The sequence below is a fragment of the Ornithodoros turicata genome, chromosome 1 (assembly GCF_037126465.1).
Source record: "Ornithodoros turicata isolate Travis chromosome 1, ASM3712646v1, whole genome shotgun sequence".
In the NCBI taxonomy this organism is placed as follows: domain Eukaryota; kingdom Metazoa; phylum Arthropoda; class Arachnida; order Ixodida; family Argasidae; genus Ornithodoros; species Ornithodoros turicata.
This window is the reverse complement of record NC_088201.1, coordinates 49,344,001-49,361,415: the sequence shown is the minus strand read 5'-3', so window position 1 is coordinate 49,361,415 and position 17,415 is coordinate 49,344,001. Positions and strand designations below refer to the sequence as shown.

General features: G+C 44.3%; 1 protein-coding gene and 1 long non-coding RNA gene across 7 annotated transcripts in view; both read right to left on the bottom strand.

The window, feature by feature from the left end:
• LOC135378221 (oxidative stress-induced growth inhibitor 1-like) overlaps positions 1-17,415 on the bottom strand; it is a 56,110-nt gene that overhangs the window by 9,341 nt on the left and 29,354 nt on the right. For 4 of the 6 annotated variants that reach the window (XM_064611165.1, XM_064611168.1, XM_064611170.1 and 1 more), the window contains exons 2-3: positions 2,784-2,826; positions 1,864-1,997 (exon numbers count right to left, since the gene is read on the bottom strand). In XM_064611165.1, the coding sequence (XP_064467235.1) occupies positions 1,864-1,997; positions 2,784-2,826 (177 nt within the window). Of the gene's footprint in view, positions 1-1,863; positions 1,998-2,783; positions 2,878-2,916; positions 3,227-17,415 lie in introns of those variants that run through there. The other 2 variants (XM_064611169.1, XM_064611166.1) reach the window with 2 other exon arrangements.
• On the bottom strand, positions 15,734-17,007 carry LOC135398806 (uncharacterized). The gene is made up of 3 exons (XR_010424141.1): positions 16,895-17,007; positions 16,471-16,586; positions 15,734-15,872 (listed from the first exon to the last, which is right to left on the bottom strand). It is a non-coding gene; the product is annotated as an uncharacterized LOC135398806 (long non-coding RNA).

The following is a 17,415-nucleotide window of genomic DNA, read 5'->3' as shown; positions in this document are numbered from 1 at the left end:
CATGCAAATCCAGATCAGGAAAACTTTTACAAAATCATTTGAGGTGCTAACCTCACAAAACATTGCTTCCGCAAAAGACAAACTGCCGAGGCAAGCACCATTTAGAGGGAATCCCAGCACTTGAGCTACTCTTTCTCCAACTTGCAGAATTATGCTGTCAGAAGGCACTGTCATATTGCATGAATAATGTCGTACTGACTGGCCAACCCACAGACAGTGAGGGGAAGTACTTGATGTACCAAGTACTCATGTAGTACTTTAAGTACATTTCTGAGTACTTGTACTTTACTTTAAGTACATTTCTGAGTACTTGTACTTTACTTTAAGCACATTTCAAATTGTGTACTTTGTACTGTACTTCAAGTACTTTTTTCACAGTACCTATCCATCAAGCACTCAAGTACCCAAACTTGGACTCCGGACAAAAAAAGGTATCAAAAATGCACCCTACTAAAAGCGCTAAAATGACAACAAGAGAACAAAAACACACAGATATCACTATCTGTGTGTTTTCGTCTGCTTGCCAAAAATTTAGCACTTTTAGTGGGATGCAGCACAAACAGTCCCAGTCTGGCATTTTACCAAAAACGATTTTTGTGCTTTTCAAGAGCACATTTGTTGAAGAAAATCCATTGTTGAGCAAAGACACGCAATGCAAAGACACGCACACATTATGACACTGCGACCGGCAGCACCATGACTTGGTCAATTGTCATTTCAGTTCTTCCAATGCATGGTTCTTGGCAATTCCCTGGCCTTCATTGGCAATTCATAATCATTCTATAGTACAATGTGTGATTGGATTACATGATGAAGTAAAGTAACGGTATGAAAGACTACTTTCACTTCTCATTTTTACATTTTACGTTTTTTAATTGGTCACATGGATTACATTGCTACAAATCACAGTCGTATAAAAATGAAGGCTCACATTGTGCTTCATCTTTTTTTATTTTCTTCAGATTCCTTTTTTAAACATGTTGTATTTCACAAAGCAACAAGGAATGCCCAGAAATGCATAATCTCTCTTGGCTTGTGCTCTTTTTTCCCGATATTTCCTAGCCTGTCATACCTGAAGATTAGTACTGGAACACCCCACTAGGCGGGTGATCTTGATCAGGATATAATACTATTTTGCATAATCACAGCACAGATGACTGATTGCCTCTGTACATGTAACTTCAAAATTATGCAATTTGATCCACTTCATATTCATGGGTTAGCACTTAACCAGTAGGACTTTATGGCTTCATAACATTCGCCAAGAATGTTGGCTAAAGTTATGCCAAAGTAGCAAGATGTATAGCTACTAAGCAGTGAAATGTAAAGTGATACAAATTAAATTGGCAGTGTACTTGATGAGTACTTGAAGTACTTTGCCCAAGTACTTTGTACTTTACTTGAAGTACATTTGGCACATGAAGCACACAGACAATGTTTTCTTGGCCAGAACGGGAATTTGGAAATTTGCGGAACGCTTCACCAGGATGACACACTTTGGGTATAACAAGACTATGAACATAATGAGATGTTACCAACAAGCCACTTTACAAAGGAGCCTTGGTTGCATGATCTTTATCATATTCTTTTTCAGCTTCTGTCTTAATTTCAAGGCTATGTTGCCTGAGGGAAAGGTTTCCTAACTTCCGGTAACTAAATACAAGTGAGCCCTATGGTAAATGTGCATCAAAGGCAAGTTGTATGTAATGTACATAGTTTTTTTTTTTCCTCTGGATTTTTTATAACTATAGATCTGACAGAAGTTTTTTGCTGGAGCCTCTGTTTCCAGTGAGAGTGTTCAGCCACTAACGGTGTCAGAGGTAAACTACAAAATACACAATTTCTTCGTAGTAATGTACGTACCAATTCGACGAGTGAGACATCCCTCTTTTCATCCAGCCTGGCATGGAGATAGGTGTTGGGGTGACTGGAAGCAGTATAATAGGGCCAATTTCCAGCCAGTAGGAAGGACATAGTAATGCCAGATGGTCCGTTGCCTTAAGAGAAAAAAGAAGAAGATGAACCGGTTCCCAGCGATACAGCATTCAGTGTGCTGCAATCGTGTTGCTGCAAAATATAACCCTCGGTATCAAAACTCGATGTACACTGTTGTTAATGAGCACTGTCAACAGATTCACAACTCAAGTAACAATGCTTAGACATATGTGCGAATTATTTGAAAGCCAAACCGAATACGATGCGAATAGCTGTATAACTGGACCGGATACACATAAACATGTACACAACATGTATGGCCTACTTATCTGCATTACCTGTACCCCAGTCATCACAAAAGCAAACACATTAAACAACACGCTTATCAGAGCGGCACTGTTAAAACTAAGCTGCGCGATTCGCGAAAACAGCTGCCTCACTGTCAGAGATAGGTTTCTTTTTTGTTTTTTTTATGCCCCAACATAACTAAGCCCTGACCACAGTACCGGTGCCTACATGTCGCCTTCGGGGGTGACAAGTGGGAAATTTGAGACCCCCCCCCCATATTCTTGCTTCCCGATAGGTCTTTTATGCGCCCCTTCAGGTGGGCTCAGGGGGGACTGGTGCTCCCCCTGCCCCCGTAGACGCCGGCCCTGCCTGAACACAAACAACAATGAAGAAATGGCTAGGAAGCAAGCGAGCTGGTGAAGATGATGCATAATGTAAAAACCCCGAGACTAAGGAACACGAAGGGACAGACACAACACGAAGTCTCTTTTTGAGACTTCGTGTTGTGGCTGTCCCTTCGTGTTCAAACAACAAACTCAGAACTCAAACTCGTAACTCACCTACAACCACCACATCCTTGTATTCCGCCATTGCGATACCGTTCTGAAAGAATCCCAAAGCAGACATCGTAAGCATGCACTGTTGGACTTCGCTCTGCACAGACAAAGGGAAGGACCGGAAGGCTTATCTTACAGCCGATTCGTTGTACTGACTATTGGAGTCTCCATTATACTTGCTAACGTACCAGAACCAGATAAACGCCCCCCTTTTCCGACTTCGTTATGTTTTCTTCTTACGCACATCGTAATCGTTGCGCATGTTAAAAGCGGTGTGCGAATATCCGGAATTTCGAATACGAAGAGCACATCTGCGATATTCGCATTCTTATTCGGAAATTTGATATTCGATTTTTTTCGAATCATATCATTTCATCATATTTTGATATTCGTGTCACAACAGCTTATTACCAAGCTGTTGCGAATGGCGCGGTTGAATTCGTACGTTGCAATAAAAAAACAGCGCATGAATAGTAGAACAGCTTCCGAGCGACGCGCGGAGCTTTCGAGGTTGTTGCGCTCATCTCCGAGTGCGTCGCTACACGTTCGCTAACAGAAGCCGAAACTAGTACACAGTAGTGTTGTGAAACCGCGGTACGCTCCACACATCGTCAGCGCAGTCGCAGCTTTAGTGGATTGCCAACGAACTCTGAACATTCGTGTGAGGTCTACAGCTGTCGTTGTTTTGCTGATTGAGCAGAACTCCGCTGTTCACCGTGCCACTTCGTGTGCTGCCAAAACCCGCGTCTCGAACGCGCTGTTCAGTTTCCGTTTGTGGTAGTGACCTTTTGCATTGTTATACTCCGAAGCTTGAATCAGTCATCACCGATATGTAATCGAATCATTGACGTGTGCGATGACAGCGATAATCGAGTTTCCCGAAACCGACAGCGATTTTCGCGTCAAAACGACAAATGCGTAAGGCGTTGCCAGTGCAAGAGAAGAGCACTTGACACATTCATTTTCCTTCTTGATAACTTATGAGCTTAGATGTGCTCATCAGTTTACCATCCCATATTCTGAACATGTCATAACTTCCATTACTCTTTATTTCCATTCTGTCTGTCTGTTTCACCGGCACTTACAATGTTAACGCAGGTTTTCAGTGTCCGTGAAGGATTTTCGAAGTGCAAATTGTTTTTATGGTTTTCAGTTTACCTCTGACAACAACACCTGTTTCACTGTAACAATAATTTGGCTGTACATGTGCAAATAAGCATGTACGTCTAGTGTTACGCCAATACACTAATTCATATACCTTACACAATACGTTTATTCCTTGTACGTTACGTTTATTCCACAATACATATTCCTTATTAGCCTCTTTCAAGTGTGTCCTGATGCATTTTTCGAAGGATCAGCAGCACACAACTGTGACGATATGTTAGTTTAACGGGTCTTGATTGTTACTCTTAGAAGCCGTTATCCTGTGACGTGATATTCAATTCGATATTCGAAGGGCAATTTTGCATATATTCGGATTAGATTCGTATTCGAAAATTTCAATATTCGCACACCTGTAATAATGAACAAATTAACTGATAATCGGCCCGCGGAAATCAAGGAAAATGTATAGGTATTTCACTGTATTGTATTACAAATATTTGGACTGTTTAATCTATACATTTGTTATAGAGAGCTGTTAACAAAATATGATAACAAAACATGGTAATAACTTGAGATCCCAGAACTTGTTTCAACTATGAGAACGCTCTCTGTACAAACCTTATCAAAACCTTGTACCCCTAAAATACGTAAATAAATATATAATCCCATCCCGAGCTGCACGAGCGTACACGCGCTCTTCGCAGTGATCGCCACCATAGTCTGTGGGGTTCTCCCATCATACATTTTCTGAGCGGGCGGCACGTTTCCAGTTCCGGGTTTTAAAAAAAGAAAGGAAAATGAAAAAACCTGCACTTTGGGCGTCGAAACGTTGCAAATAAGCTGCATAGAATGACCTGGGGCGCAGGACACTTTCAGAGAAGCAAGGTGATCCACAATCCTAGACCCATTAATATTACGGAATGGTATCAGAAACCTAGCTTATTCGATACTTCCTATCATAACACATATAAGTTTCCATAAAATCTTCTTGAGATGTAGTAAAAACTAATATCTCAAACAATCAATTTTCCAAGCGGAAAAGTGCAGAGATCATGCATACGCATATGGCATCGTCTTAATTGTGCCCTGCAGGAATCAGTATGATGTTTGCGTTGCGCAACACAGCTCACGGTCATACTGTATACAGGGTCTCCGGATTAGTCCGAAAAACTGCGGAAAACATACGGCGGTAAAATTTTCGGCAATTCGTATTTATCCGAAAAACTCCGGTTTTTAGAGATCCCAGAAGCCCAGAATTCGGCAGTCAAGGTCACATTTTGCTTGTGCTCCACGTGAACGAAACACTACAATTTTTATTTTATATTTACATTCGTGTGAGCGCCGCGAAGCGGCAGTGGCTATGAGCGGCGTACAGACGTGGGCAGATGGAAGAGGACAGCAGGAAGGAGTGCGGGACAGGGGGATTAGTACGCGTCCTGGGCTGACTTCAGGGGAACTGTCCCGACATTCGTCTGGAAAGTCTTCGGAAAACCCAGGGAAAACCCCAGACAACACAGCCGGTGGTAGGACTCGAACCCACCACCTCCCAGTCTTCAGCACGACCTTGGCTACCCCCAACGAGCGGTCATGCCGCTGTTAACACTACAATGAAGCATGGAACACAAGTGGCACAAAGTGGTCATTCTGAAAGCTATGGCGCAATCAGCGAGATGGGACGAAAGTGGAAGCTGCCCTGCGACTGGAAGCACCGCAAACTGAACGCCACATTCAATTGAAGATACCACGGATAGACACAGGAAAGTAATTCCTTGTACAACGCACGTGTTTTCTTTTTGTTTTATTTTTTATGTAATGTAAGATTTGTACTTTGTATCGTGAGAGTGCATCGTTGGTCGGTCGTCTCACGCACTACTGACGGCAAAGGCGCGTTGCAGGTCATTCCCTGTATCAGCAAGCTTCTCTGGCGGACTGCATCACTCGTGAACGCAAACGTAAAGACGACGCTGAAGACATCGCACACCAGTTCTGCCGCGCTCTTTAGTGTACCATCCATTCACATAAGTCGCAAATTTTTCTCGGAATTTCGGATATTAACTGAGAAAACTCGGATTTCCCGGAAAATAATAAACTCCGAAAACCTGGAACCCTAAATTGATATAGAATTTCCTGTCATTCTCCGCTTTCCGTCACAGTTATCTTTATTAATGATTGCTCTTGGCAGTCATCGAGATATTTTCCCGAATAATAATGACAGAACACGAGCTCGATCACGTGCTTTAGCGTATGGACTGAAAATCGGTGACAAAATTTGGTTAAAGGTCAGAACCGTTCAAGCTTTGAAAATTTGACAGCAAAACAGTTTTGAATTCCATTATGGATTGCATAATATCGGTAAAGTCCTTTCTTGGAGATTCCGTCAGAAACAGCGTTTCAAATAAGGAAATCTCACCGTCGTTATGCGTCAAAATAAATCACAACACTTTCAAGCGCAACAGAGGTAATATGGGACGGCGAAGTACTGACAGGCGATTTTAGCTAACCGTGTCCTCAACAGCACTTCATTGATCAAAACAGATACAACGACGGGGCGGATGGCACCTTCCAAACTCTTCTTGCATCCGCGCATTGCTCCGCGGTCTGCCGTAATGAACTTCAAACACAAAATATCCCTTCCGACATCACCAACTCATTTTTGAATACGGTAACACTTCGATGAGGAGTTCGTTATAAGCGAAGCGAACAATTGTCTTTCACATTGACAGCCAGAAGGTGAAACCTGACCCTCAACACTGTCCACAATCTTCTTAGAAGTAAATCCTGAGAGACATCGACAGCAACTTTTGTGGAAATGTGGACTCTCAAGAATTAGGTTGCGCAACTCCCGCTAGAAATCTTAAAAAGTATAATGGAAAATGAAACCCCCGAGAGAGAGGAACACACAGACGGACACGACAAATTCTCGTGCGTTCCCCTGTCTCAGGGCTTCATTGTGCATCATGTTGCACCAGTCAGCCTGCATTTTGACTCTCATCCACTTAAAAATATATTTTGCCGATGGTAGATTACGGTGTTGATTGAAATGAACGCGTAATGTGCGCCTTCTTTTACATGCGAAATCATCGAAGCAAAATATCCAATGTGGCCGGTCACCCTGACTCCTACCAGATTACCCAACAGAACTGGAAGCGGAACCGAAAAAAGGGGGGAAAGAAAAACGTTATATGCGCATTTATTGATGCCTTCCTCCTTATCGATGCCTCCCCTCTCGGTGATGAACCGGAACGAAACTGAACCTATTTTGCTGCTCTCTTGGAACCATACTTTGAACTGACCCGGAGCTGAACCAAAACATATCACATCCGTTCCAGTCGAAACCGAAACTCCAGTGTAATTTTATTCCTCGCGGACCACAGACCACGGTATAGAAAACCCACGCGAAATAGTGGAGTAGTTTGACTGCTATTCGACGGAATACATGACAAGAGCACACGCCGGGTGTTGAGAGAGAGGGTGAGAGAGAGAAAAAAAAAAAAAAAAAAGGCCAAGTAGATTCTCGGCCGATGCCGAACACAGTGGTATCGGTTTCATACATGGGTAATCAGATACGACCGCTCCTTTAAATAACGGTTCAGAAACACTGGCAAAATGTCACTCAAAATTGTAATGTTAGGGCTCGTTTATCACTACGTAGGCAGCTGTTATAATAACTTTATTTTCTTGCCCTCACCAACAGCATTCGCCTTGGTACGGTGATGCACACTGGTCGTACAAGGTGAAGCACATAAAAAGGTTAACAAAAGCATCAGGAGATAATATGAGATAAACTTCGATTGTAAAAGGCCTGAAGCAGCGACAATGGTGCCATATCACTAACAGTAAAAGGGTACTTTTTTTTTTTTTTTTTTCTGGCCCCTGGATGAAAAATCCAACTTGCTTCTAACAAAGCAGTGAAAAAGACGCACAATGGAATAAGGGGACTTATTTCTCTGTAAGACGGGATACCATACCCAGTCATTTTCAAGCACGAATTAACCAACGATTCGATGTGTTCGTTCAGTGTAGTCACTCAAGGCACAGGTTTCCCATCAAGTGAGTATGCATAGGGTACTTACGCCAATTCGTAATGAACGTACATAAACTACGGACAATGTTTGGCTTGACTTTGTTGTGGATGTTCTGCGAACCTGTAAGCTCCCCTATCCCCCACTCCTTCCTGCTGTCCTCTCTCCATCTGTCCACGTCTGTACGCTGCTCATAGCCACAGTTGCTTCGCGGCGTAAACACTCAATAAAAAAAAAAAGAAAAAGAAAACCTGTAGGAATTCGAGTACCATCAAAAGGGTCTGGTTCCATGGTCATTCTCTGTGTCATTCTACGGACTGGAAGGTGGCGGGACCCCACTCGTTTCCATTTGTTATGACTTCCCTATACTACAATTCATTATTTTTTTTAATTCACCCTGACAGGACTGCTCCCGAATAAAATCCGCGTATGCACCATGGATTGTACCGTGCTACTGCAAGGTTCTACCGCATAATCGTGATTTACGATAGGCAATATGCATGGAATTAGCTTTCTTCTTCTTCTTCTTTATTCAACTTCTCTCTGCCCAGTTCCGACTGCTCGCTCTGCATCGGCGTTCTCTATTTTCGATTGCAATGTATCACCGTCTTGTAATAAATGTAATATAAATAATAATTGTTGTTGTAATAAAGTTGTCAATGTAATAAAAGTTGTAATAAAGTTGTTTGTTGTTTTATCACCGTCTTCCCGAGGAGTGGATCTAACCAAACCCGAAGGGCTTATCAAAGCTATCATCACACTCTATTAAAATGTCACACTAAGACGGTCGTGGGAGAGACAGGGAAGAGAGGGGACAGAAGCGAAAGCACCACGTGTACCGCTACGGACACACGTGTATACCGCTTGGCTGACTTCACTTTCTATTTGTAGAATACGTTTGCCATTAATAATGAAGGGCCCTCGCTAGTTTTGCATCTTGTAGCGTGTGACATAGGGAACACGTGCCCATCTTGGCTGAAACCGGTAAAAGTTGGTGCACCCCATGGCGCAATCCTGCCCCGTAGTTTGCATCATCCAGTACGCTCGCTGGCAGGCACAATTGTATGGGGAAATAGTTGGCTTGTTATGCTGGTGAAGTGTTTGTAGTGTAACGTTTTGCCAGTCAGTGTGGGCACCAAAGAAGATATACACTCAACCGTCGACTTATGAACTTCCGATATACGAATTCCCTCGCTTTATGAGCGGTGCCCTCTGGGACAAGACACTTCAGGCTCGAGCCCCCCCCCCCCCCCCCCCCCTACCTGCAACGGACCGACGCACACAAATCGTGCAAATCCGAGGAGAACATATGGGGGGATCAGTGTGACGATCGCGAAAGTTCTTGCAGTTCATGGCGTCTATCTAAGCGGCACTCTTGAATGGTTTTCAAAGTATGAGCTTTTCAAAATACTTCCAATCTCGTGACGCCACCTCGTTGGTCATGACAGCCTATACATGTAATCGTATTGTGAACGTCCAAATCAACTTTTTTTTTTCATCCGCAGCTTGCAGTGTGCACAAGTATGTGTGTTGTCGCACACAGGATCAGTGGTGAGCAGGCGAGTTTTCGTATCCAGCCCCCCCCCCCCCCCCCCTACCTTGGAGGTCTGGCTACGCCACTGGCATTTCGTAACTCTTACCAGACAAGAGAAAATGTAGAAATGACGTTACAAAAGACCACGGAATAACGGTACAAAGTAGTATGCTGATGCAACCGTGATATGAAGAAAACACGATTTCCAGATAGGAGCTGCGGCCTCAGAAAATACGGCGCGTCCAGGCAGGACCAGAGCCGGCTCTGGGCAGGACTATCTGTCCAGTGTTGCAATGATGCCCCACGACCTGTGAGGGGTCTTGTATCTTTCACTGTTGCACAAAAGCAATTGAACCTCTATTTTTCCGCTGAACCAAATGTGTACAAAGTCGAGACGACATGGAGGAGGAGGAGGAGGAGTGTCGTTGGGAGGAACCGAGAGGTCTGCCTGCCTGATTAGGCGGCATGTTTCTCGGGAAGGGAAAGGTGGTGGAGAGGAGGAGAGGAAAGGGTGAAGTGGAAGACCGAGCGGAATCCGCTCGGGGGGAGGATAGCTGCGTCCATGGGCCGACTTCAGGGGAACTGTGCCGGCATACGCCTATTACACATCTGAGGGAAACCCAGGAAAAACCCCAGACGGCACAGCCGGCCCGCAGATTCGAACCGCGGACCTCCCAGTCTCCAAGCGCACGCGTTACCGCTGCGCCACCGGAGCTGGTGAGACGACATGAGTCGTGAAAAACCTTGCATTTTGATGTGGTGAGGGCGGCCTCCTCCCCCCCCCCCCTTTTCATCCGCCCCTGCACTCGAGTGTGTCAGTGCGCTCTCTGATAAAAAGACGAGCAACACACGAACTAGAAACTCTGTCCTGGGAATGAGCTCTTTTCACTGTAAATAGATAAGTACTTGGAGCTGGCTGTCACGACGAATGCCAGTTATCACCTCTGCCGTGCTACAACGTGTGTCCTGTGAACGCGTGCGATCAGTTGTCGGTGTACAGCTGTATATAGCGTCACTTGATATTCAGGCGACTGTAGTAATAGTGACGTAAATTGCAGAGGCTTACTCAACAATCATTAGGACCCTCACAAGCCGCCAAGCAATGCTCTCAGGGACGGCAGCTGACGAAAAGTCAGCGAGGGCCGGTGGTAGGAATCGAACCCACACCTTCCTGATTGCCGGTTACGTGTACTATACCGTCTGCGTGTGAATGTGAGAGTGCATAGAGGAAAACGTAAGATAAATGCGTGTCCGTGGATGTGGAGCAATAAGTACTCTGCTTCGACTGCTTCACTTTCAGCTTTCAAGTTCTTCAGTTACCGATGCCAAGGTTTCCAAAAAAGAAAGAGCTTCCAGCGCGTCACACGGTTGTTTCTGAGTGCTGACGACAACTTTATTCATTCGTTTCCAGAGGTGTGCCAACATTAGAAATTTCGAATACGAATCGAATATATTTGCGGTTTTCGATTAGTGTTCGAAAATTTGGTATTCGAAGTTTTCGAATATTCGTAAAAGTTCGAACATCATAGCAGCTTTTACTACTAATGCTATTGCGGGCTGCGCGCTGGAATTTGTACGTTGCGGTAACAGCGACGAACATAAATAGTAGCGAACCCGAGACTGCGGGACAAAAAACGACAACACAGACGAGGTCTGTGTCTGTGAGACTTTGTCTGTGTTGTCGTTTTTTGTCCCCCCAATCTCGAGTTTTTAACTTATGGATCTATACCACCAGCTCGCTTGCTACCTCTCTATCCTCTCGTTATAAATAGTAGAACAGCTGCAAAGCGACATGCGGAGCTTTCGAGGTACGCTCGTCTGCGAATGCGTCGCTACACGTTCGGTAACCGAAACCACATCATCCGTCTTTAGCGCAGTCGCGGCTTGAGTGGATTGTCAACGAACTCTGAACAATTGTGTGACAGTTCGGTGAAATTCCGGTTAAATATCGAAATTTTGTCGGCGTTGAGCTGAAAACCGCTGTTCACCGTGCCACTGGATGCACAGCCAAAACCTGCGCCTCGAACGCGTTTTTCTTCGTCTTTCTTTGTGTTAATCAGCGATGTACAGCGTGTCCCAGCTAAATGCGAACATATTTTTTTTAAATACATATATCACTTTTACCGAGATGAAATCAACTGCTGTATAGCATATGCTGAAGGGAACCCCTTAGGAGGGCATTAGCAAACTCGTAAAGCAATGTCTTAATGAACTTTCAATAATTAACTTTTTAATTATAAAAGGTTGGCCCCTCGGTCACCTGATACCGGAACCGTTTTCAGAACAAAAATTCGTTCGATAGATCGTCCGCAAAAAATTTGTGAAGGAACACCTTTTTTTTCTTTATTTTGTTCGTTGCGCATCTTCGGAGACGCGTCTTTCCTTCACCCCCAATGTGAGAGGGTGAAGGAGCACAGTGCCGTCTCATACCTGGAAGATGAGAAACAAAACAAAAACGAGTGTATCGGGTGACTCTATCGGAACTGCCCTTATCTTGGGTTCCATTTTCTGTTTTCTATTAATGTTTTTCCAGGACGCAAGAGGCGACAGCGTGCTCTTTCACCCTCTCACATTGGGAGTGAAGGAAAAACGCGTCTCCGAAGATGCGCAATGAACAAAATAAAGAAGAAAAAAAAGGTGTTCCTTCACGAATTTTTGGCGGACGATCTAGCGAACGGATTTTTGCCTGTTAATGCCCTCCTAAGGAGTGCCCTTCAGCATATGCCATATTGCAATTGATTTCATCTCGAAAAAAGTGATATATATATTTTTGAAGCATATGTTCGCATTTAGCTGGGACACCCTGTATAGGGTAAGGTGAGGCAAGATGAGACAGAAATTTGCAACTGAACGTGTGATTTTTATTTTTCGTGTTAAAAAAAACACAAAAAAACTAGCCATAGGCACATTCTCGGGGGTCTAGAGCTTCTGAAGTATAAACGCAGGACGGACGTAGCCCGTCTAAAATAAACACAGTAGAAGAAATTCGAAAATGCAGAGTGTATCATCTTGCCCCAACCATCGGGGCAAGACGAGACGTCGCGTGGGGCAAGATGAGACACGCCGAGGAAATGAACTACACAAATTAGATTTTGCAATCCAAGCAGACAAAGTAAAGCCCGTGGTGGGCCCCTACACAAGCCCCTTGAGCCCACCGCCCACATGATGCGCAATAAAACCACACAGAACCGGGCTATTTTGCTCCACCGTCCTTTGCAAACAAGGCAACGCCACTCTAATGTGTCGCTGGTCGCTCGGTTTTGCACGCGCTTCTGCTTTACTGGAAATATCCTAGGAAACAGGAAAATTTCCTGGAAAATCCTAGGCAATATGCAAAAAACAAATCTATGAGGAGCATAAAGCCACATAATAGTTGACTTATCAGTTTCTAAATTACATTAAATTTAAATTGTCGCGTGCATATCATCGGATGCACTAAATTTTCTGTTCAACACCGAATAACCAAGAGTGCCCATATTTTGCACATGTCTAGATTAATGAATAAGGAAATAGGATGTGAACTTACATTGACAGAAAAAGCCTGGGAAACGCTGCTGCACAGATTACAAGAAAAAGGACTACAAAAAAATCGCGTCTTTTTGGCGGATCTTTACATTCCAGGCAGAAGTAGCCGATTTTTTTCTTTTCAACGCATACACCAATCCGGACAATTCTCATGCGTAATAACGCTAACATGCGGAGCCACCTATAGGAGTAAAGTTTCAAGTGCATGGAGCAACGCGTCTCTGAGACAGGCGGCGTCGAGTGAAAAATGTCGCGTCTTGCCCCGTGTCTCATCTTGCCCCACCTTACGCCATTCGCACAGCCAGTTCATTTACAGTTTGTCCTGTCTCCCCGCGATTTAATGCTATTACCGCAATCGCTGCGCTCGGACGTGTTATTGGTGAAATGCTCAAACGTCGCCATACCAGCAGTGGACAGCTGTTTCGGTCTTCGTAGGACATCGACAGCAACGCTGGTGACGTTTGAGGAGGTGGCGCCACAGAAGGTCACGCGGAACGCGATATCCTGTCGTCCAGGGTAAGAACGTAAGAACCTTGCAATCTGAGAGCGCCTCAGTGCAGAGCCAGGAAAGCGTGCAAGGGAGATTCTGTTTCGCTTGGACTCGTTGGGATTCGTGGAAAGGCAAACGATCTCGTATTTACACAGAAAAGGAAATGATGGTTGCACATCAGGAGAGTGTGACAGTGGAAATATGTGCCCCAAGCTGTTGAAGCACATACATTTATGTTAATGACATTACCTTGGGACTTTCCTCTTGCATGCGTTTGTTTGCTGATGACTGTGTTTTATACAACAAGAGTACATGATGCCGGCCACTTACAAAGACATGTTGTGCGTGTTCGAGCTTGGTGCACAGCATGGAAGATGAATCTGACTCCTAAAAAGTGTGCTCACGTGTCCACTACATAAACAGCCATCTGGTCAGTAGGGAATCTCCATGATTATGATGATGATAGGAGAAAAAAAATGGGGGGAATATGTTTATTATATATAAAAAATAAGAGGGAAAGGTTAGTCACCGGTATGGCGGCTTGCTATTCCCAGGAAAAAAAGGGAAAAATAAAGGCAAAAAAATGGAATCTCCATGTAAATATGCAAGAGCCACCGTTGTGCACGTTACTCGAAAAGGGTAATTGATTGCCGTTACTATGACCCTGGTGACAAAAGTAATTTTTTACCGTTACAAATTACTCGGCTAAAATTGTAATCAAGTTACGGCTAGAAAAGGCAACGCGTTACTTTGACCGTTACTTCCGACAATATACGTATGTCGCTACTTAAAGTTCGTGAAATTACACATACCTTTATCAGCTTTTAGAGATTGGAGTTCGTCGCTTTTGAACAGGATAGGAACTTTTGTTTGCGTAAACACATTATGCATTTAAACGACACATTATTTTCGCATTTTCTCTTCATTGCCATCAACATTTCAGAAAAGCTGAAGTCATGGTGATACATGAGGAGAGCTGCGAAAGCTAGTCCACATGGGCAGTGTCGAAGAGGGAGGACAATCGCAACTAGCGAACTTAGTAACCTCTCTGTGCATATCCTTCCAAGGCGTTGACCCTCGAGGTCTTCAGAATAGAAATGCTCAGATGCGCAACCTTCTAATTTGGAAATTCCATGTGACTTATTATGTCCGAAGCTTGACCTACTGTACATACAAATGCCCATTTCCACCGACGTCCCAAATCAACCAAAAGCTCATTTCCTCCGAAAAAGTGTTTGGAGGTTCTGGGCTTTCGGTTGATCTGGGCACGCGGTTGGCAGTGACCCACATCCCCCAAACGCTCTTTTCATCCGAGGGGCCAGTACCACCGAAAGCGGGATACTTGAAAGGACGCGCTTCCCCCGTTTTTCAGGGAGAGTTGGAAGGGTGAACGATTCCAAAGTGTGCTGGAATCCAATGTACCTCCTACAACTGACCAGAGAGGGTCACGTGACCCTTGCCGTCACGTGGGTCCCTGGCTGCTGCTCATCCGGTGTTCGAAATGTGCATTCTGTAACGTAATGCATGCGGTCCGCTGCCTTCTACAGCTTCTTTTGTTCCCGTGCTTAATAATTCTCCCTCGAGATGTAACAGATACGACGGATACAAAAATGAGAGCTGGTGTAGGAAATCCACATTAAAGAAGCTGAGCTTGTATGGGTAGAAATGACACGGAACTCGGTGTGTACATCTCATGTCATTTCTACCCGTCCAAGCTCAGCAGTGAAGCTTACAAAGGAAATGTATAAATAAGGTCGCGGCGTTGAAGAAGTGATCCGAACAGAGAGATATTTCGAAAATGAATTTCATTCGTATGCACGTCGCTGACGGAAGCAGCACTGTCAGCGGAAGCTCATGTAGGTCCACGCGTCATGGGTAACATCTCATTACGGCCGAAGTCTCATTACGGCCCAAGTCTCATTACGGCCGAAAGTCTCATTACGGCCGAAAATCCTTTAATCCCCAAGTGTCTCGTTACGGCCAAAGTCTCAATACGGCCGAAGGTAGTCTCATTACGGCCGAAGATGTCTCATAACGGCCAAAAAGAAAAAAGAAGCATCCACCATATTAGCTGTGTATATACTGTGTTTTATGCTTTCCAAAATGTGTCCGAGGCGGTGTGCCCCCATGGCTTGTGTCACACACAATGGTTCATGCACACAATATTGCGACAGTGTTTCATGCATCCCTCGTGAAAAATGTTTTTATTGTCATATGTGTCACACGATATTTGTATGTGTTACGCCATTTTCTCTCAGTGTTCAAGTAACATCCTACTCGTTGGTTCTGTGAGCGAACTGTGTGTGTGTTCTGAAAAGTACTCCACAAGGGAGCCCACTGGGAGCTCCAGGAGCCATATGACCTATGACCATGATCTTCTCCCCCACTAGCTGCCTTCTACAATTTACGTCCACCTGAAATTTAAAAAAAGTACATAAGGCACAGAACAAAATGACATATGCTTTTGTTTGATGATGACCATGAGACATATGCTGTCAAGCAGACTTTTTTTTCCATATATTCAAAACATATTCAAGAATTATGGACAACAATGACAATTACATCATAATGATGCAGCTGCATAGCCAGGGAAGTATTTCAGGAGGTGTTTTATGAGGCTTGACATGGGGTGGAGGAGTCCCCCTCGTCAGTGATTTACCCAGACCCCCCTACACCCCCCTAACTTTTTTGCCTGTGCACCCCCTACAGGGGGTGCCCTTGTGATTTCAGCTTCAGATACGTCTGTAATGATATGTTAAGCTGTAATGACGTAACTATAATGATGACCTCCCCCCACAATTTTTTCCAACACCCCTCTCGTGCTTGGGTTTCTGGATAAACCACTGCCCCTCGTTCATTTTCGTGGGGCACTACATTAGGGCTTATGCCACTGCACTGATGTCATGTCAATGATGTCAATGTTATAAGTGTGTGTCACTCTGGGCATTCGGAATTCCTCTAAGCTACAATATGTAAATTCAGAATACCCGAAGGGCAAGCATCAGATGTTACCTGCAGGCTTCATGCTGAAACGCGTGTACGCAAAACACTTCCGCCGTGGTGGGCGACGTCGTTAGTGTAATCATACACGCAAGACAATTGCGGGCACATGGAGTAGTGGCAGCAACCTGAAAACGATAAATTTTCTTGTTATATATGAGTAATCAAATATATACATTCCCACATGTTTCGTTTTGTCGTTTGCAGGAAGCGCTAGTAAGGGAACAGCACTTGGTTGGTCACATGCAAGCCACAATGCGAAAGGTGCCGATATTTCGATTACGCGATCAAAAATTAAAAGTCTACAACCATGCACACTTCCCCATGCAACTACTTCCCCAGCATCGTGAGACACGACACCCATGACATGACACCATGTATTCACGTATAACGTAATGTGAAATGATATGCAGGAATGAAAAAGATGCCAACATACCTGTAATCCAGTGTCCCATAAGCTTGATTCGATTTTCTGGCAGCTACCATGAAGAGCAAATGCACGATTCACAAGTTTCGTTTCGCCATTTTCATTGCTGTTAATTTCGCAAACGCCAAGCAATCCCAAGTGACCTCCTTTGGATCAGTGAAAAGTGAAAATTACTCGCGTCATGAACATATATGTTCATCTCAGCGCAAATCACGTTTTGCATGCTATAGAAGGGAGGGGGGATAAATACTCTTCCTTTCGTGTTTTGATATCTTGTTGTTTTGCTACTCTCACTTTGGAGTTCGGATGGTGTCTAGCAACGTTGGGTACCTCGTTTCTTGTGTGAGCGAGTGGTTGCTGTTTACGACGTGTTCATATATCGATTTGTAGTGCTGTAATGTGCAAATTAGCGGACTTTATAGCGGCTCTCTATTTTCCGTCGTTGTCTTTCGAGCAGCGCCTGTTGTTCCGGTAAAAATCGAGTTGAATGAATCGCCACAGCCCCAACGTATATCGCGCAGTGTTGACCA